The 22,699-nt window shown below is 38.9% G+C and overlaps 1 protein-coding gene across 4 annotated transcripts in view; it reads left to right on the plus strand.

The window, feature by feature from the left end:
• Positions 1–22,699, plus strand: part of CDH20 (cadherin 20) — a 209,269-nt gene that overhangs the window by 171,293 nt on the left and 15,277 nt on the right. For all 4 annotated transcript variants that reach the window (XM_086683133.1, XM_086683135.1, XM_086683136.1 and 1 more), the window contains 4 exons: positions 3,652–3,839; positions 13,090–13,343; positions 19,645–19,781; positions 22,487–22,608. In XM_086683133.1, the coding sequence (XP_086539259.1) occupies positions 3,652–3,839; positions 13,090–13,343; positions 19,645–19,781; positions 22,487–22,608 (701 nt within the window). The remainder of the gene's footprint in view (positions 1–3,651; positions 3,840–13,089; positions 13,344–19,644; positions 19,782–22,486; positions 22,609–22,699) is intronic.

Below are 22,699 nucleotides of genomic sequence, written 5' to 3' on the forward strand. Positions count from 1 at the left end.
TATGTGTGTGTGTGTATATATATATATATATATATATATATATATATATATATATATATCTACAACAGAAAGACCTGGAAATAAAGTAGGGAACGGAATTTTATGTTCAAAGACCGCCTAAAAGTGGAGACGTGCTCTTCAGTGTTTCAAATGTGTTATATTTCTAAAGGAAGTCACTGAAAAGTTTTTGAGCAAGACAGAGACATAAAAGAAGGCTAATCTGACAGCCAGGTACAGGAGGGGTTGACAAAAGTGGAGGCTAGAAGCTGGGGAACCTGTCAGGGGGCTTTTACAATGGTCGAGATTTGACCTAATAGGGACTTAAAGAAACAGCAGAAGGACTGGAGTGGGACTAACAAGAAAACATGGATTTCTGTCTCCTGATTTCCTGGCTGAAGGAAACATGGCAGAGGGTGGAGTCAAAGATGACTACGATGTTTTAAGTCTGGGTGACAGGGAGAAGAATCGTAGTACTGATGGAAATAGAGGATGCATAATGGAACCAGTGGCAGGGAAGGAGGAAGACAAATACGGATTTGAATATGAAGTGACAGCAGGACAATCTGATTGAATGTCCTTAAGGAAGGTGGAAATACAGAGCTGTAACTGTGGAATGGAGCCCAGCAATGGAGAAGGGAATTTGAGAATCAGATGCCTAAAGGGAGCCGTTGGAGAAATGAGAATTCCAGGTGAAAGCACCCACAATTCCAGGTGAAAGACTTGACCAGGGAAATCGGGTTTAAAAAAAAAAAAAAAAACTAAACTAAACTAAAACCAGAGTCAAGCCAGACTAGTAGCTGAGTAGCTATATTCTGAATCAGACAGACCAAGTGAGCCATCTCCTTTATCTCTGAAAGATAGGAGAAGTTCAAATACTCACATACAACTGGTGTACACAAAGACCCCCATGAGATTTTATGAAACAGAAAGGCAGAACACTAGGTAAGAATTTCACGAATGGCACAAGCAAGTAGGCTGAGAAGCTGCCTGGCTCTACCATACTGAAGAGCAGTGCATCGTGGAACAGTTTGTGAAATGCCATATGGATTGGTTTCTTACTGCTTTGCTGATTCTGTGGGTTCTATCTTTATTACTTCACGAATGGCTCCTATTGCACACTATAGATTATATACACTGTATATATATGTACACTATACTATTTATACTATATATATACTATATATATATTATAGATTCTTGAACATCCTTAAACTACCCTATTTGGCTTTTTAAATTTAACACTAGAGGGTATCTCCAATGAAAACAGGGCAAAAAACCACATTATTATGTAGCTCCTAAGTGTGTGAATTTGGACAAACCGCAGGAAACTCCTATCACCCCAAACCTGCCAACTTCACAACGGCATCACACAACACAACGAGAACCAGGGTTTTAGTCCTGCCCCGCAAGCCAACATCTTAACACCCATTCTAAAGCAAACATTTTGAGTTGTCACTTTTTCAAAATAATGGAGAATCCAGCGTAGAGTAAAAGCATGGACTATGTTGCACAGAAGATGAAATGTAAATACATAAAAGTAATCGTCATTAGGGCGCCTGGGTGGCCTAGTCAGTTAAGCATCCAGCTCCTGATCTCAGCTCAAGTCATGATCTCACAGTTCCCGGGTTTGAGCCCCGTGTCAGGCTCTGCACCGTCAGCACAGGGCCTGCTTGGGATTTTCTCTCCCCCTCTCCCTCCACACTGAGCATGGAGTCTGATATAGGGCTTGATCCCACGACCCCAAGATCATGACCTGGAATGAAATCAAGAGCTGGATGCTCACCCGACTGAGCCACCCAGGCACCCCTTGACTGCTCATTTTAAAAATTCAATTTTCCTTCTTTCTTATAAATATTACCATAATTTGATCATGGGATGTTGACCAAATGACACAACTATTATTTTATATTGAGCAAGCTCAGTTACTTTTAACTGAACCAAATACAAAGGAGTATCAAGATCTTAGGCTATTTATTTCTAATACAATCCATCATGTGTAGAAATCTTACGTATATGCTTGTTTAAACACAGAACGTGTAGCTTTCCTGGTGTGGGAAAAATACTTATTAGTTTTTCCCAAAAGTTCTGCAATAATCCTCAACAACTTTGGAAGAGAATGGAAAGAGATCATGAAATCCAAGTGCCTGCCAGCTTAGTACAGAACTTAGCAATTTCCTGGCTCATATTTGCAAAGAACAGGCTTTATTTCTTTTCCTGTACAAGGGAGGGTGCTGTGAGCTGGTTGGGTGCTATCAACCTCCCCAAATCTTTGTGAAACTCAAGCCCTTACATCCCAGGCTTCCCTGTAGCTTGCCAATACATATTAGAATAAGAGACCATGAACATACTGAAAATGTGATTGTGTGATTTTCTTTGTTATTTACTCAGTCACATTTTGATTGACAAAATAATGAAGAACGTCAAAAAGTTGAGCCCCAGAGAAGGTAAGTTAGTGAAGACACAACTCTTTGAAAATGAAAATGAACTAAATTTAATTGTGAATTCAAAATATCAAGTTGAAAAGGAGAACATTTCCAACTCTGAGATTCTCACAGATGTGACGACTTTTGGGATATTCTAACCTGGAACAAGAGAACAAAACACAACAGAGGTCTGCAGTGGGCAGGGCTGAGGGCAAGGACGCACTGATGGACAACACACGGAGCTGGAAGCTGGTCGTAGAGTAGCTGGAGCTGCTCTTTGTGGCTGTTCCTCATTTAGAGCTCACTGATCCCCACTAAATATGGGCAAGTGGACAGAGCTAGAAACTCCATATGCTGGCCAGGCCACGAAGGAAAACGTGGGCATTTCAAGTGTGAACAGAATAAATACATACTTTGCAATCCTATTTTTTCCTTTGTCAGAAGGAATTAACATTTGGGGAAATAGTTCATTAGGAGGGACTGAAAGATTGGAAAGCAAGATAATTCCTTCCACTCTGAAGGTAGAGTCACTGAGAGAAGAAATATTTTGGGGACACCTGGGTGGCTCAGTCAGTTAAGCGTCTGACTCGTGATTTTGGCCCAGATCATAATCCCACAGTTCATGGGTTCAGGCCCCGTGTTGGACTCTACACTGACAGTGTGATGCCTGCATGGGATTCTCTGTCCCTCTCTCTACCCTTCCCCCACTCTCAAAAATATAGAAACGTTAACAAGGGGGGTGGAGAAGAAATATTTTTGTTTTCATCTTGTCCTATTCTTTTTTTTTTAATGTTCATTTATTTTTGAGAGACAGCATGAGTGGGGTAGGGACAAGGGTGGGGGGGGGGGGGGGGGACAGAGGATCCGAAGCAGGCTCTGCTCAGACAGCAGCAAGCCTGATGTGGGGCTTGAACCATGAGATCATGACCTGAGCTGAAGTTGGACTCGCAACCAACTGAGCTGCCCAGGCACCCTTCATCCTGTCCTATTCTTAGGATTAGGTCAAGCTATTTTGGTCCCTCCTTATCAAACATCCAGTATAGACTATGACCTCATAATGTTTGCTCAGCCTGTCTGGATTCCAGTTTTTCCTCTGTAAAACTCAAGTTTTAATTCTTAAACCAGGAGGAAGGCATTTTGCCCAGCATGTCTGATATGATTTGACACTATTGAGGCATTTTTTATAGGAACAGATTACACGAATGCATGTTCTGACCTTTCTTCACAGAACATTATCAGATGAGTGTGTTGGAATCAGCTCCAGTTAGCTCCACTGTGGGTAGAGTATTTGCCAAGGACTTGGATGAGGGAATCAATGCAGAGATGAAATACACCATCGTGGATGGAGACGGTGCAGATGCCTTTGACATTAACACAGATCCCAATTTCCAAGTTGGCATCATAACTGTGAAGAAGGTAAGGCAACCCCTCTTTTCAAATCATGTTAATGGAGGCTGGGAATATATACGAGATCAGTAAGGGCTGTTACACTAGAGGTATGTAATGTTTTAAATCCTCGGACAAATGTTCTTTCCACTTGTTAAAAAAAAAAAAAACCTCCTTTCGCTTACATGTAAACACTGGCCGTGTCATCATTTTACAGAGAGGGTACCATGTGATGATAAAAATATAATTATGTCATTTATCCTAAGTCATTACTTAATCACTTAAAAAAACTGTGGTAGCTTAATTCACTAATGATGTTAATGACTTGATCAATATTTACAGTTGAATAACACTCAGATTTCACTATTTTACACCATAAATAATAAAGCAAGCTATAATATTATTTATGAGTCAATAAATAACATGCAGAGATTTTTTAATTGCTACTCGAAGATCCACAGATGCTAATTAGGCTTGGAAAAGTTTTATCAAACATAGCTACTGAGTGGTATTATCACTTGAAATTCCTTTGCTTCACAAATTACCAAGTTTTCTGAATATCAGTTTTCTGAAAACCAATTTTTTCTGTGACATAAAGCACATATGGATATATCTGGGTGGAAAATAAAACCTTAAAAAACTGAAATTTTATCGTCCTAGTAGCTCTATATGTGATAAATTCAAAAACTCATTGATTTAATCTTCCATCTCCTCTACTTTAAATACATCTAAGATATCTTATTTATTCAACAAATATTTGTCGAGCATCTACCTATGTGCCAGGTATCACTCTACACGCATGATGTAGACAGTAAGTAAAATAACTGAAAATATCTGCCTCTGTGGTGCTTACATTCTAAAAAGGGGAAGAAGATAGTTGAAATACCAAATAAATCAACCAAGTAATATAGTACTAGGAAGTGACAAATGCCACGGTGGGGAGGGGTAAAACAGAACAAAAGTGAGATCAGAAAAGCCAACATGACTTTAAATTTAAATTGGGTGTTTGGGACTGGCTTCACAGACAAGCGACATTTATACAAAGATTTAAAGTGGGTAGAGTTACAGCACAGAGCTGGGCAGATTGACAACGCACACCCCTGGGAGGTGCCCTACAAATGACTTCAGTGAGAACTATACACAGAGCCCTGCAGACAGGGAATGGGCATGGAAATGTTGTTCCAGGCAAAATCAGTGCCAAGGCCCAGAGATGGACTCTGTCTAGTCTGTTTCAAAAGCAACAAAGGGGTTGATAAGGCTGAGTACAGGGGAAGACTAGTAGACGAAAAAAGTCAGACCTATACGGTCTGACTTATAGGATCCTATAAAGAGTATAGGCTCCTATAAAGAGTATAGGAGCCTATACTCCTTATCCTATAGGATCTTACAGGCTACTCTAAGTACTTCTTCCTCTGAGTAAAGCAAGGAACACCTGGAGGACTTCAAAACATGTATGACATAACTGGACTTTCATTTTAAGATAATTACTCTGTAGGCTGTGTGGAAAAAAGACCATAACAGGGAAGCAATAATCCAGGTAGGAGATGATGGTGGCTTGGCCTAGGGTAGTAGGAATGGAGGTGGTGAGATGCGGTCAGAATCTGGGTATAATCTGAAAGTAGAGCTAACGGGATTTCCTAACAGACTGAATGAGGATAAGAAAGAAAGAGAAGAACCAACTGAGCAACAAGAACAGAGCTGCCTCTAACTGAGATGGGAGAGTCTGCAGGGAGAGAAGGCAGCAGGCAGGTGGTGACAAATACTGGGATTAAGTGTGGACATCTCACCCAGATGGAGATGTGTCGTAGCTACTGGTTATAGGAATATGGAGTCTAGAGAAGAGTTCTGGGCTGGAAATATAAATTTGGGAGTCACAAGCATACCAATGCTGCTTAAAGCAAATCCAACAGAATGACATTCCAAGGGACTGGGCACATACGGAGAAGACAGTGAAATGAGCCCTATAGCACCCCAGCATGAAGAGGTCAGAGAGAAGGGCAAGGATAAGCAAGGAGACTTAGAAGGAGAGATCAGGGAAACAGGAGGAAAATCGAGGGAGTGTGGTACCCTGGAAGGTATTAAAAACTGTTTCCAGGAGAAGGGAAAGACAAATGCTGTTGAAGATCATGTAAGAACATTGAAAGCCAACCACAGGGAGATCATCGATGACCTTGACAAAAGCAACAAAGTCGTAACTTAGAATGGAGCACAAGTTAATAATGTCTTTAATGACAACTTTACTACACGCTATTCCAGAGTTGAATTAACACTGATTTAGAAGGGAAAAGTTCACATGTTTGTCCTGTATTTACATAAGCAATATACAAATACAGCAAAAGAACAGATGTATTCAGCATTCCACCAACCAGAAATCTTTATAAATCAGCACACGATGACCTCAAAACAGTAAAGTGCTGGTATTAACTTCAGAATAATCAAATAAACCTGGATGTAATTTAAATATTACAATTTTTTATTTTATTCTCATCCTTTGAGTTAATAACACATTAGAATTATAAAAGACGACTAAAAATGGTAATACCAATTTGGTATATGACATAAGATTAAGAACACTCCCCTATGATGTGGTATGCCTCAAGTAAAGAGTTAATAATACACTGCCTACCATGACTGGTAACTGTACACAAGGTAAATGCTCAAAGATTTGGAGAATTATTGTTTCTTTAATGCAAAAATTTTCTTTAAAAAAATTAATCAGAAAAAGAGCTTTTGGCATTCCCCATATATTTTAAATTTCATTTTGTATCTTAAAATAATATATAAGATAATTCTAAAAAATAATATATAAGATAATTCTAAATTATAATATATCAGTGCATTTTAAATTATTAGAATATGGCTTAGACCTTATTATAGACCATTTATTTAAAAAAATACTAACTATTACAATTTTGTATCTGAAGGGAACCCCACAATATTGTTTCTCCAGCTCCCTTATGTGGAGAAAAGATTAAACCTTATAAGGTAGACCACTATCTTTCACTGTCATTACTAAAACTATATCCATATTTAATCAAAATAGGCATCAGTTTTGCCAAGGTCATTTGGATTTCTCTTCTGAACTTAGGAGGTGATAGGAAATAGAATTAAAAAAGAGGTCAATAAGTTGGGTAGATGGACAAGTCAAATATAATAAATACTTTAGAGGCTATTGACTGCTCAGTCTGTACTTTTGGAACAACATTCACTCAGATGCCTGACCCACACCCATCTTCCTACTTTGTCATTAATAATGTCATATAAAAGTGAAACAGAAGTTCTGCTTTTGATTTATTTCCATAAGCCCTATTATTTGTCTAAAAAGCACATACTTTTTCAAAAAGAAAAATTAAGTTGAATTGATAGAATTGGGTCTTCATAAAACCACACTGATTACTACCCAGTATCTTGGGTCTTTTTGGCTTTTAAGTAATCAATCAATTGATTTCCAGTCTCTTAACTCAAATGCTTGAAAGATAACTTGAAACACGTATTTTTCAGATTGCTCTTTATTCTAGACGAGCGTGCCGTTATGCCCTACTCCGGTCTTCAGCATGTCTTCTATCTGCCGGCACACAACAAGCAATTGTTTGGAGCCCATTTTCCTCTTAAGCAGGCCACAAAAAGCAAAACTTCCATATTTCATCAAATCTAAGGTGCTCATGAAATGTAAATCACATCGTTGTTTTATAAAAGAAAAAAAACTCTTGCACTTTAAAAAAGAAAAAAAAAAAAACTCTTGCAATTCAAATGATACAATGCTTTCTTCTTCCTTATGGTTTTTTTTGGTAAAAAGCTCTTATTGACACAGATACATGGGCTTCACTAATATCAGAGTTACTCCCTGCTGTTGTTTCCAGGCCATTCTGCCCACACAACAATTTTTGTTTCATTGTCAAATCATAGTATAATCTTTCTGGAGATATTTTAGAAGGTAATAAAGTTCAACACATGTAGTCCCAACAATGTGCAGAACTCAGCTGAAATACATGCATGCTATCTCCTGCTGGGCCTAAAGCAACTGTAAGATGCCATCAATTGGAGAAACAACTCTATTTCCAAAATGTCAAAATATGAAAAGATGCACACCTTAAAATCACTGAAATATTGTAACATAAAATCTGTGTATATTATCACCCAACTGGTACTTGTCAATACTCGTCAATACTTGAACTGAAAAACTTTTTTTGCACTATTCAATGTAACATTTTTTGCTGCCTTTCAGGTTTTAGGCCCTTGCTAGGCACTGGGGAATAAAAATCTAATTCTTAGCCTTTGCCCTTGAGTTTGGTGAAAAGAACCAACACGGTCACATTTGTAAAACAAAGAAAGAAGAACCGTAATAAAAGAACCACAAAACATGACAAAGTACTATAGGAACAGAGGAAGGAATAATTAATTCTGCTGAAGGAAAGTACATTACTATTTTGTGCCCAATTTTTGTGGTTCAATTTTCAAGAATATAATGGTTCTTCTTATGTGCTCTAAGTCTAAGAAATTTCTTGAATTTGGAACTTGGGTTCTAAGATTATTCTTCTTTGATTTACTATTATGACTATGGAAATAAACAATTCTTTGATGTTAAAAAATAAGTACAAAAACTTTTCAAGACAAAAGTCAAACTCCTATATCAATTGTGAGCAACTTAAAGCTTAGGGTATTTCGGGCAATGCTTTCTTTCAATTTTAAATCATAAAATTATTTAAGTGAGGAGACAATCTTAATGTAATCATCACTGGGTAATTTATTTCCAAAAAAATTTTAGCAATAACTAAAAACTCACTTTAGTCCTTTCAACAGATAGTATTGGAACAACTGGATATCCATATGCAAGAGAAACCACTTTACTACCTCACAAAAACAAATTCAAAATGGATCATATACTTACCTAAACGTAATAAACTAAAACTATAAAATTTCTAAAAGGAAACATGGAAGAAAATCTTTCTGACCCTTATTAGGCAAAGATTTCTTAGATATGACACCAAAATCCCAATAAGAAAGTGATAAACAAGACTTTATTAAAATTAAGAGTTTCTTTTCTTCAGGGCACCTGGGTGGCTCAGTCAGTTAAGTGTCCAACTCATGATTTCAGCTCAGGTCTTGATCTCATGGTCATGAGATTGAGCCCCACATCAAGCTCTGTGCTGGTCATGGAGCCTGTTTAAAATTCTCTTTTTCTCTCACTCAGCCCCTCCTCCACAAGCACCCATACATGCTCTCTCTCTCTTAAAAAAAAAAAAAAAAGTTTCTTCTCTTCAAAAGCACTGTTACAACTAATCACAGGTTGGGAATAAATATTTGCCAACACATGTCAGATAAAGGACTTGAATACAGAATATATAAAGAACTCTTCAAGAAGATTTAAAAAACTGCTAAACATTAGGCATTAGGGAAATAGAAATCAAAACCACAATGAGATACTTCATATCCACTAGGATGGCTAAAATCAGAAAAACTGATAAAATCAAGTAATGACAAGGATGTTGAGCAGCTAGAACTTTCATGCATTCCTGGAGGGAATTCAAAATGATACAGTCACTTTAAAAACTGGTGTGGAGGGGCACCTGGGTTGCTCAGTCGGTTGAGCGTCTGACTTCAGCTCAGGTCATGATCCCACAGTTCATGGGTTCGAGCCCTGCATCAGGCTCTATGCTGACCGTTTGCTCAGAGCCTGGAGCCTGCTTCAGATTCTGTGTCTCCTTCCCTCTCTGCCCCTCCCCGCTCACGCTGTGTCTCTCACTCTATTTCTCAAAAATAAATAAATGTAAACAAAAAAAAAAAAAAAAAAAAACTTAAAAACTGGTGTGGAGGGGTGCCAGGGTGGCTCAGTCAGTTAAGTATCCGACTTCAGCTCAGGTCATGATCTCACAATTTGTGGGTTCGAGCCCCACATCAGGCTTGCTGTGGTCAGTGCAAAGCCACCTGGGCGCTGCGGATCCTCTGTCTCCCTCTCTCTCTGCCACTCCCCCACTCACACTCTCTCTCACAAAGACTAAAAAAAAACAAAAACAAACAAAAAAAACTTACAAAAATATATAAATAAAAATTGGTCTGGAAGTTTCTTATAAAGTTAAAAATACATTTAACCATATAATCCTACAATCCAACTCCTAGGTTTTTACCCAAATTAAATAAAAATCTATGTTCACACAAAAACCTGTATGCAAATGTTCATGGCAGCTTTATTCATAACCATCAGAAACTGGAAACAACCCAAATGTACCTCGAGTAGAGAAGAGATAAATAAACTGCTACACCCATATCCATACAGTAAATAGTAATAAAAAGGGACAGACTATTCATTCACAAAATAACATGGATGAATTTCAAACGCATCATGCCTAGTGAAAGAACAGATTCAAAAAAGTATTTCCTGAACAGCTCCATTTATACATTTTTTTAAATTTTTATGTTTTTTTTAATTTTTATTTTTGAGAGAGAGTGAGAGACAAAGAGAGACAGATGGTGAGTGGGGGAGGGGCAGAGAGAGAGGGAGACACAATCTGAAGCAGGCTCCAGGCTCTGAGCTGACAGCACAGAGCCCAACCCGGGGATTGAACTCGTAAACCACAAGGTCATGACATGAGCCAAAGTTGGATGCTCAACCACCCAGGTGCCCCTACTACGTTCTTATAATAGAGACAGAACATAGATCAGTGGTTGCCAGTAGGAGGGACTGACCACAAAGGAGCCACTGGACAAGGAGCAATGGTGGAGTAATGACAGTGATGGAACTGTTCCATATCTTATCACAGTGGAAACATAACTATGTGTTAAAACTTACAAAACTTTATACTAAAAAAAGACGAATCTGAATGTATATAAATTAGACCTTAATTAAAAAGAAAATACAAAATGGGGTGCCTGAGTGGCTCGGTCAATTGAGCATCCAACTTCAGCTCAGGTCATGATCTCACAGTTTGTGAGCTCGAGCCCTGCATTTGGCTCTGTGCAGCCAGCTTGGAGCCTGGAGCCTGTTTTGGATTCTCTTGTCTCCCTCTCTGCCCTTTTCCCGCTCACGCTGTCTCTCTGTCAAAAATAAACATTAAAAAAATAATAATACAAATTTATACCAAATTACAAAATGACTTAAAATTAAGGAAAACAAACTACCTAGCTCAAACCTACCATAAACAACAGTGCCTACTTTGGGTTACCAATAAGCAAGAATTCTAAGAGAACATAATGTAATCTAACAGGAATAGATGAATATCTAAATTTTGAGAGTAAGTATAAATAAAATGAATTCGTAGGGCACTTGGGTGGCCCAGTGAGTTAAGCATCTGGCTTAGGTCATGATCACACACTTCCTTGTATTCAAACCCCTCGTTGGGCTCTGCACTGACAGTGCACAGCCTGCTTGGGGTTTTTGGTCTCTCTCTCTGCCCCTGCCCCAGTCACGCTGTCCCTGTACCTCTCAAGATAAATCAATAAACTTTAAATACACAGACAAATAATTGGTAAAACTATTCCTTCCTATCATATAATCTGAGTGGTAGATTTCCCTGTTAATAAAACTTTGCCTTCTTTGAAACCGTTTTATTTACTTATTCACTAAGTTATCTCTAAACCCAACATGGGGCTCAAACTCAAAACCCCAAGATTAAGAGTTGCATGCTCTACTGACTGAGCCAGCCAGGCACCCCTGAAGCCCTGCCTTCTGACTAAGAACTAAGGAGACAGGCAAGCTGGTGGAAATGGTGCCTGGGTTTAAATGGGAATGGCTGACAGCAGGACACAAGGAATACAATGTACATTGTAAGTAAATGCAAAACAAGTAGTAAGGGAACAACAACAAAACAATGTTTTGTTAGAATTTGAAAATACCCAATTTAATTAAAGCCACTTCTGCTGTTTCTCAAAAGCTAAGCACTTAATTAAATGGACACATGCCTCTTTCTAACATCAAATGTGCTGACATGCAGCATATTTTATGAAAAAAAGTGCCAGTGAATATTTAGTTAGAAAAATTTAAGTCACTGCCAAGTGGACAGGTGACTTTTAAGCTCTAGTTACTGCTTCGCTACCCACTGTAATTATTTTAAAGGTTGGACTTGCCATGATTTTTTTTATTATTATTGGTGATGTTTTGAGGTAATTGTTGCTCAAAACATTTTGATATTTTTTTTTAAAAAATAAAGGGGTCATTCTTTTTTTTAACGTAAAAATAAATGGATTGTTCTTAAGGGATACCATTCAAGTTCACTTTCTACCCTAAAATGTTGTATCTTTTTTGACAGAAAATATTCTTATGGTATGAATAGATGTAAAAAAAAGGAACCATCAAAAAAATTATATGTATGACATGGAATGTTACCAGACGAAGTTCAAGTTTTGTGGATGGCCTCTGAATGAGGAATTTAAAAATCTAGACCAGCAGGGCACCTGGGTGGCTCAGTGTGTTAAGTATCCAACTTTATCTCAGGTCATGATCTCACGGTTCATGAGTTCGAGCCTCGCATCAGGCTCTGTGCTGACAGCTCAAAGCCTGGAACCTGCTTCGGATTATGTGTCTCCCTCACCCTCTCTGCCCCACCCCACTTGTGCTCTGTCTCTCTCTCTCAAAAATAAATAAACATTCAAAAAAAATCTAGACCAGCATTTCTACTCTGACACTACGTAACCATGTCTGCTTAGCCCAGTATTCTGAGCTTCCTGTGTCTCAGTCTCCAACTGTAAAATGAGGCCACGGATTAGGTTCTTAAGAGATTTTTACAGGAGAACAGCTATGGTAAACTTAATACACAAACACTGATCTAACACAGTGCTCCGAGAACCCTTGTAAGGTGCTTATGGTAGTTCCTTGGGAGTAAAATTGCCTCTGTACTTAAGAATTTTTTTAAGAAGACAATGGAAAAGACTTAGGCCTCAGTTATATGTATATTCTGAAACTGGCCTCAAAATCTCTCTTAATTATCACATCTTTTCAGACAAAGGAGTATCTCTAAAGATAAGGTAACTAGGCTGATTAAAGAGGAGGCACATTAAAGTTGAGCCTGCCCAGAGTACAGTAGATGTCCTGATCAGGACACTGGCTGCCTTCACTCTCTGAGGTGTCTAGCATCTTCCTTACCTTCTTTACCCGATTTGTGGAAAAGGACCTTAAGAACAAGAAATACAGAACAAAGGAAAAATTCCCTTGTTTTTCCCTTTGCCTCTTTCCCACCATTTTAATGAAGATGGAAACCCACCCCTAGCCGTCAATCTTGGCCATCCTTTAGAACCTTGACATACATGCTCACGGCTAATCAATTTTCCTGTTACTGTTACTTTTCAGCCCCTGAGTTTTGAAAGCAAGAAAAGTTACACCTTGAAAGTGGAAGGAGCCAATCCTCACCTAGAGATGCGTTTTCTGAACCTAGGCCCATTTCAGGACACAACAACAGTGCACATCAGTGTGGAAGATGTGGATGAGCCCCCCATATTTGAACCTGGCTTTTATTTTGTGGAGGTTCCTGAGGATGTGGCAATTGGAACAACCATACAGATCATTTCTGCCAAGGACCCAGATGTGACCAACAACTCAATCAGGTTTTTCCACAGATTTCACCTTTCCTACATTTTCTAGCACTTTTTCCCTTTGCTTCTTCTGAAGACTCTCCTTAGTTCTTCCTGTTTAAATAACACGGCCTTTTCACGTTATTTAGAAGTATTATGTTGGCAACTCACTGTCAACTGGTTTAGCAAAAAGCACACGTGTGCACACACACACACACCTTAGTTTTCAATCATGGCCCCAGTGACATTTTGAGATGGATTCTTTGTTGTCATGGGCTGTTCTGTGCATGGTACAATGTTTAGCAACATCTCTGGCCTCTACCCACTAAATGCCAGTAGCACCCCTGAGTTGCAACAACCTAAAATGTCCCCACGTTTACCAATGTCCCAGGAGGAAGGGGTGGGGAGGTCAAAAGCATCCTCAGTGAGAACTACCAAATCACATAAAGCACAGACAGACACAGAGATTACCAAAACATTAAAAAAAAAACCAAACCTGTCAAATCTTAGGGCACCTGAGTGGCTCAGCTGGTGAAGATCTGACTTCAGCTCAGGTCATAATCCCACAGCTCGTGAGTTTGAGCCCCACATCAGGCTCTATGCAGACAACTCAGAGCCTAGGGCCTGTTTCAGATTCTGTGTCTCGCTCTCTCTTTGCCCTCCCTGCTCATTCTCTCTCTCTCTCTTTCTCTCTCTCTCTCTCTCTCTCAAAAATAAACATTAAAAAACAGTTCTTTAATTGTCAAATCTTAGTGAGGAATACAAAAGTGATCATCGCACACTCTTTCAATTTTTAGGAACATTTTTCTACTTTAAAAAGATTAGAAAAAAAGTATACTATATATATTTCCACACACTATAGAAAAAACATAGAAACTACTCCTGTCCAAGGCTTCAATCCCATGTAGAATGGCCAGACAGGGCTTTCTATTTCAAGCCTTCAGATCAGTCTCTCCAAAGTGTGTTCTGAACTTAAAGATTCCAAACAAGATGCTTCCCCATCAAGGGGCAGAGGAGAGTGGCTCCTATAGCCATGGCCATTTCCTCCCATCAATTCTGGAACCAAAGTGCAAACAGCTGGTGGACAGGTTGACACCTCAACCTTCCAGAGCAACTGCCAAGCCTCTGAAGCTCAACACAAAAGATCAGGATTCCAAGGCTGTTTGAGGCCATCTGTCACATTCATTGTGGAAGCCACATGGTAAAACGGATCTGGGGCTTTGGTGCATGCAGACAACACATTTTAAATGCACCCAATTTATCAAATGCCTTTTCTATCATGGGTACTTCCTTCACCTAGTGCTATTTTGTATTTAAAATGTGCTTTTTCAGTTCAACGAGGACAGTTCTCTCCTGAGAATAACTATAGTGGGGGAAATCTGCTTCGTCTAACCAATTAGTAAACATTTCACATTTTCAGGCATTACAGAAATGGCTAAAATGATTTTGCTTGAATTCTGATCTCTGATTGTTAGAAGCCAACTAATCTTTCTAGTATAAATTATACCAACTTTATAGAAGTGATATTCCAACCTTAAACTTTTTAAATGTATGATAGGAAGGAAAAAGTTAGTGAAACTATATTATCCCCAACAGAAATGATACATAATAACCATAACATAAATGAAACAAATTCTGTAAATTCATATTTTCAGAAGGCAAGAAAACACACATACATATATATTATATCTATCATATATTAGAGATAAAATAATATATCATAGATATAATATATGTATCTTCTAATCAATTAGTTAACCTACTCATGTTAGGGAAGATACTGTGAGGAAAGCTTCAGAGAATAAAACTTTATGGGGGGAAGAGAGAAGTAAAACAAACACAAGCTTGAAAATATCAGAGCCCATTTCTAAAATAGTCAATCAGAAGACCCAGTGGATACTTCTGCATCTTCTTTTTGGATTCTAACTCTGGACTTCCACATGGTTAGCACTGGAAATATGACTGTTAGACAAGTCACACTGCTAAATGACAAGCAAAAGGGACTGAATGGAGTCAGAAAACACACACCCTAGAGTGTATGTGCAGTATTCAAGACTGAAGTCATGATCTTAAGACATATGTAGAATGAAAGCAAGATACCAACAGGGCTACATCCACTACTGCCATGGAGCAGTTGAGGCATACACAATTAAGAAACCCTGTCTGGCTAACAGAAAATGCTGCTTCAGATGACTGGCCTTTGAAAACCATCAGTAGGGGTGCCTGTGTGGCTCAGTCGGTTAAGCATCCGACTTCGGCTCAGGTCATGATCTCGCGGTTTGTGGGTTCAAGCCCCGCGTCAGGCTCTGTGCTAACAGCTCAGAGCCTGGAGCCTGTTTCAAATTCTGTGTCTCCTTTGCTCTCTGCCCCTCCTCTGCTCATGCTCTGTCTCTCTCTGTCTCTCAATAATAAATAAACGTTAAAAAAAAAAAAAAAGAAAAGAAAAAGAAAAAGAAAACCATCAGTGGGTCAGCATCAGGAAGGTAGATAATGGAGAGGCTTTCTATTCCAATAGATCCCAGTCAGGAGGAATCCACGAGTGAATGAATAGGCCAGAGGCAGAGAGCAGGGTCCACTGGGCGTATTCTGGGGCAGCACTCTAGGTCCTGAGAGAGAAACTGGCAAGAACAGCCTGACGGCCACAGGCCTGGAGACAACAGATAAGCATTCAGGCAGAGGGGGCAAGGGATTCCACTTATCAGAACTGGGGGTAATTCTCCCTCTGCATTTTGGGTGCAAAGGAGAATTCATATTGCTAGCTTTAGGGTCCCTGACTCTTTGTACAGCCTCACAGCAGTAAAGAATGGTCCCTAAACCCAAGTAGAACATCAGGGGTCCTGGATTCTCAGAAGGAAAAACACTTAAAATCAAATCTCTGGAGATAATTTAATAAACCCACTTGGAAATTACTGTCCTGTTATCTTTCCCCAAATTGTTCATTTTATCCTTATTTTTTCCTATAGAAGTTATTTTCTTTTAAAATAATTTGCATGTTATATGCACCTTGGCTAATTCATCTTCTACATTTTTATTAAAATTAATGAGATTTATATTCCTAAAAAGAAAACACATATTAAATTGCCCTAAAATCAATATATCACCTGAAGTTAAAATGTTATAGATAAAAGGCCGTTTAATTTTTTAAAAAGATTGTTAGGACTTTCATAATCTCCTTTCTAGAAAGTCTATGGCACGTTCAGGCATATAAACTGGTCGTGATTTACTAGTAAATCCCAAAACTAAATCTCAATATTTAGTTACGTATACATGAAAAATATAATGTTTAGTATCTCCTAAACAATTTAGGATCTCCTAAATTTTTTAATAAATGCTACAGGCACTTCTGGCAAACAGGAAACTGAACCATTTGGCAACTGAAATAGACTTCTGCTGGTATGGAAACAGCCTGCCCTCCTGTCCTCTCCTACGGGGGGGGGGGGGGGGGGGGCTGTGTGTGTGTGTGTGTGTGTGTGTGTGGATTTAGCAAGCCTGCCCATTGACGCCCTACCTTCAAATCGCTCCCAAATTCCGTGTGCCCTCAGCCAAGCCATTAAGCAGGGAGCCCAACAAACACTAGTTATTGTTCACTGAAGGCTGTTTTGTCTGTGTATATTATGCCTATTCTGCCCATAATAGGTGAGAATATTATGGTTAGAGAAAGGAAAACCACCTACATAATTCACTAGTGTGTCCCAATGTCCCCATTTTCCATCTGTACCTACACCTTTAATTTGTTCTCCTGCCTCCTGAAAACTGGCCCGGCGTCCCATCCAGAGCAGGGAATGCTACTGCTGCCGCAATTCAGTAGCTTCTGCTTTGGGAAATCGGAGGGGGGTTCCACCTGCTGAGGGAGGCTTCTCTGAGGCGAGCTTGCAGTGCTTCTGCTCAGTGTGTCACCAGGCAGTAGTACCGTCAGGGTTCTGTCAGTTACTTCTATCGCTCCATCTCCTACACTGTCTGTGCCATTTGCTGTGGCGCTGTAGGTCTGAGTGTAGAAAGCTGGCGCATCATAGAGGCGGGGGGCTGCCTCGGCACTGTGCCTACCGCTTGGAGAGCCGCCACCAGGGTTATGGCTCTGTGGGCTGAATGGCTGACTGAAGAAAAGACTGTCATGAGCCAACCAGTACTTTTTTCCAAAGACAAATTCAACTCTTAAAATAGTGAACTTTAAAACTACATCACTAATTACACCTAGAAAAGAAACGCTCCAATTAATTTTAAGTGAAATTTTTGGCATTGTTGTTCTTTATTAAGAAGCCAATAGTTTGCTATCATGGCTTAATCTATCTTCAAGAAGAGAGAAGGCCATGTTCCCTTAAAGAATTTCCCTACGTTCCATGTGCACTAAGGCGGAATGGTGTGGTGGTTAGCAGGAACCGGAAACCAAACTGCCCAGGCTTGATTTCAATCTTGAGCAAGTGACTTAACGAATCCAAGCCTCAGTTTCCCTACCTATCAAATCAAGACACTGTACCTACCTCTTAGGGATACTGTAAGTATTAAATGAGCCAATATATGTAAGGTGTATAAAGCAGTGCCTGGCTACAGTAAGTGTTCATTAAACAGGGTCAGAAGCAGAGAAAGGCATTAATGTACTTCCTTAAATTTCCCAACTCTTGGAGAATTATAACTGAAAGGATTCCAACTTCTCCAGCCCTTAGTGGTCACCTTTCCCTTTAATTCATAATCTCTGAACAGCCATTCTGAATTCCTACAGAAAAAAAATACGTCTTTGGAAGAAAACATTTTACCAAATAATACATATACATGACATAATACATACATACATGTGTATGTGTGTGTGCATATATACATATCTACACCCTTGTACATATTTGAAACAGTTTTACCATCAATATTTACCCTCATAGCAGTCTGGCATGCATATGTTCTATTTCATTTTCTTTCAACGCTAGTCTGAAAAACAATGCACTAGAGAAACTTATCACTCCCATCAAAATGGCAGTTCCCCAGTTTCCACAACTTTAAGATATACACTGTAATCGCTGAGAACTCTAAATAGAATTCTGAACCCAATATATTACAGTAGTTTTATATGTACATATATAAACATATATGTGCTACCTTTGCAAATTATTAGCTGTTTAACTGTATGAAAGTGACTTAACTTCCCTTAGTTTTCTTTTCCGCTAATTGAGAGAATACCCACCTCCTAGAGATTTTATAAGAATTTAAGCTATAAAATATCTGGTATTCCATAAATGGCAGCTATTATAATTACTCACCATTACCAAGGACTACACAGATTCTCAAGAATGGTTCTCAATCATGGCGACATATTATGGAGGGTTTTAAACGTACAGATGTCTGAATCTCCCTCCACACTAACTGAATCTCCCAAAATGGAGACCACATGAAAGAACACAAAGGGTCAGACTGCCAAATCAGGTTCAACAGGAATTATGGAGTACCCAGGTAAATAATAATTCAAAGGATACAGACAATAGCAAACTATGAGGCAAGCATTCTGTCCTTAGAGAGGTCTGAAACCGTCAGGTAAATATATCCTTCTTTTCCTGTGTAAGGATGAATTTTGGTCCACACTGAACATGAAAGATAAAAGCAATGAAGTGCACTGCCTGAACAAGAATGGAGCCATTTGGGTTATGGAACATCTGCTTTGTATATACCATTAATTATATAACTCACATGATATCTTCTAACAAGTTATGCCCCATAAATTCATAAATTCCAAGTTTATTTACATGATGCAACCTAGTCAAACCTCGTTCGCCCTACTAAAAATACCGCATGAATAAGGGCTCTCTAGCTATTAAATACTATTACTGTGTATGTCAGCAGATCAGTCATTAGCATGTTTACAAAGGACCTAATGCAAAATCCTTCCTTCTCGATAGGTGATACTAATTATAGGGACTGGAAACACTAACTATAACTTTTCCAGTCCCAATCTAGCATTTCAAAAACTTAAATAAATAAAATTCATTTTGAACAAAGACATGCAGAGATTGATACTCAGAATGTCCCAAAAGCCTTAGGGCAGTATTAAGATTTAAAAAGCTGAAATGGATCTTTAATTGGCTTAAAACTGCCCTAAGCCTTGGTACGCTGTTTTATTTCAACTTATGAATGAGAAAATTCAAGCAGTAATACTCTGTTGTTGGTTTTTTATGGTTTTTTTTGGGGGGGGATTGTATCTGGACGTGATAAAAACAGCAAACGCAGTCTCCCAAGTGTCCATAACTCAGAACTCGTTGCACCATGTTTCACACAGTCTGCACTCAGTTCTCTCATGAAATATGCTGAAGTATATTTATCCAAATAAAGCAACGTATTTAATCTGTTTCTGCAGATATTCCATTGACAGAAGCAGTGACCCTGGAAGATTCTTCTATGTTGACATTACAACAGGTGCCCTAATGACTGCAAGACCCCTTGATCGGGAGGAGTTTTCTTGGCATAATATCACTGTCCTTGCTATGGAAATGAGTAAGTAACACAATAAACTGATCTCCATAATGTGACAAAATATAAGCATTGTAGAATGTAGACATTTCTAGAGCTTGTTGGAATGAGCATTACATTCTTTATGGGAAGAGACGGAAATTATGGTTTATACAAGTAAGTGAATGCATTTAGTTCAAATACTTACTGAGTATCTCCGATATACCTAGTCCTGTGCTAGAGATTAAAAACTAAATAAATAAAAAATAAAAAATAAAAAGCAAGACACTACACAAAAGCAATACCAAAAATAGCATCCTTAAATCAAGGAGCTAGACTTCTATATGAAGAAAGGGACAATTCCTGAGAAACCTAAAAGGCTTTGAATCCTTAATAAGACTGGAATGCACACAAATAGTATGGTCGGGGGCAAGAATTCCTGTCCCCTTCAAGGATCCTTACAGCTGGACTAAGAATCAAATTGACATGAGACAGATTAACAAGAGAAAATCTAATTTAACAGGTGTATATACAGGGAATCCACACAGACATAAAAATTCCAAAGACAGGCACAATGAACTATACCTGTCATTCTGAACTACGGAGAAGGGGGTAGGAGTTTGGAATTTCAAAGGAAAGGAATGCACTTTACAGGACTATAAGAAGAGCAAATGTTTAGTAATCAGAGGCTAGCCCGACCATACAGATGGGTCACTCAAATAAAATCTGTTGATAACCCTTATTCTGGGAAAAGTTCCCAATTTAGATTCTTCTCTGTGGGTTAAGGGAGGGACAAAAGTCTGTTTTGAACCCACAGGGCTTCAAGTCCTTCAGCTCAAAATAATCCACATGCAAGAGTGGCACATGGGTGGGGGGGAAGGGGGTTGCTGTCCTTAAGTATAAAATATTATCACTGGATGAAAGGCAGCATTTATAACATATCACCCTTACTATGCACATACATACACACAAACATGGATACAAAGATTTGAGACATCTTGCACTAAAAGGCAGATTTATGGGGCGCCTGAGTGGCTCAGTCAGTTAGGCATCTGACTCTTGATCTTGGCTCAGGTCATGATCTCACAGTTCATGAGTTCGATTCCTGCATCAGGCTCTGCGCTAACAGCACGGAGCCCGCTTGGGATTCTCTCTCTCATGCTCTCTCTCCCCTTCCCCCACTCATGCTCACTCACTCTCAAAAATAAACATTAAAGAAACTAATAAAAGGCAGATTTATGAACATAAGTGTAAAAATGGAAAATTACTAAAAACTAGATTAACATCTTGGTGATGGTAAAAGTTCAGGGAAATGCAGACCCTGAGGTACTGGCAGAATTATGTACAGCCATTCAGAGAGGCAAATGGGCAATTACGCTTTGAATTAAGATTATCAAAAATATTCACAGTCTTTTTCCTCAAGAATTCTACTTATAATAACCCTCTTAAAGAAATAATCATAGATACCAACAAAAACCCATGCACCAAATGTCTACCGCAGTGTTATTTTAACATAGGGGGGAAAGTGGGAAATACCTAAAAGTCTAATAATACGAGTCTAAGTAAATTGTTATAACCACACAGTAAAATGAGATTATCAGCAGATATTAATATACGTGTCTTCAAAGCATATTTCAATGACACAGGATAATACTTCCCTAAAAGTTCTAAATTCAACTTTTTAATTTTGCTTAATTGCAGTCTATGCATGTGTGTGTATGTTTCCATACTTTTGGACACATATGTAACATTACATATATAATGGATACAGCCGGTGGTGGGGTTGTAGATCATATCTACCCTGATTTTTTTTTTTTTGTATTTTCATGATTCCTTCTATAAACAAGTACCATGGTTATAATGGAAAAAAATTTAAGTATGTCAGCACTTTTGGTAAATAGGCAACAGAAATACTTAAGGGGAAAATATAGCAGAGCATAGGTATTTGGGGGAAAGAAAGGAAAAAAAAAAAGAATAAAGCATTCTGAGATTTCATAAAACTATTTAGGAAGAATAATTTATGTGTCTTAAAATTTCTATTTTGTCTTCCTGGGATGTGGCCAAAACAAAAAAGGACAGCAGGGACATTCCTGGGGCTGTGAAATTGTCCTTGTGTGCCACTGCCAAGCAAAAGATAGACCAAAAAGACACACTCCCCCGTGAGTGATTGTGAGTAACTCCTCCTGCCCTGGCTAAAGATACAGATTCGGTGTGTGTTTGATCCTGAAATATCTCCTTAGTCCCTAAGCAGAAATAAATGTGCAGTGTTATCTGGACTCCCGCGAATAGCTTGAAACCTTCTGAAATATAATTCGATGATTATTCCATAGGAACGGATTACTCCACAGGAATCAAGCCAAGAATGCCACAGAGTATACATCCAATTAGAAATGGGCTGTTTTCAAGCCCAGAATACAGAACTCACCTGTCTTTAATTCCAGAACCTGAAGCGTGAGCCTCTTTTTAAGACGCGTTTTACGATACCGCCACCCCCTCGGAGTCAGACTCTTCTCCTCAACCTCCTGACGTCACACGCTCTCTCAGACACACCCCTTGTTTGCCCAGGCGCCTACGTTCTGACCGCACTCTTACTAGGCAGCACACACACCCTGCATTTATCTTGCCATCTTCACGTTCTTTACTCATTCCTTTAAAAAGACGGACTGACAAGGTGAAAACCTATTCCAGCAAAGAGCCACCTTCTTGGACTGCTGACCCCTCACCTTTGGTCTTCTCTGTGTTCTCTTTAGACAACCCTTCCCAGGTTGGAAGTGTTTCCGTCACAATCAAAGTCTTAGATGTGAATGACAATGCTCCAGAATTCCCCAGATTCTATGAAGCTTTTGTATGTGAAAATGCCAAAGCAGGGCAGGTAAGGCAGTCTGTGTGGTGTGTATGTTGGTTAACCTCCAACAAATAAAAAGAACCATTACTGGGGCGCCTGGGTGGCTCGGTCGGTTAAG

This window comes from Puma concolor, chromosome D3 (assembly GCF_028749965.1).
Source record: "Puma concolor isolate L17-30 chromosome D3, mPumCon1.1.hap2, whole genome shotgun sequence".
NCBI classification, from domain to species: Eukaryota; Metazoa; Chordata; class Mammalia; order Carnivora; family Felidae; genus Puma; species Puma concolor.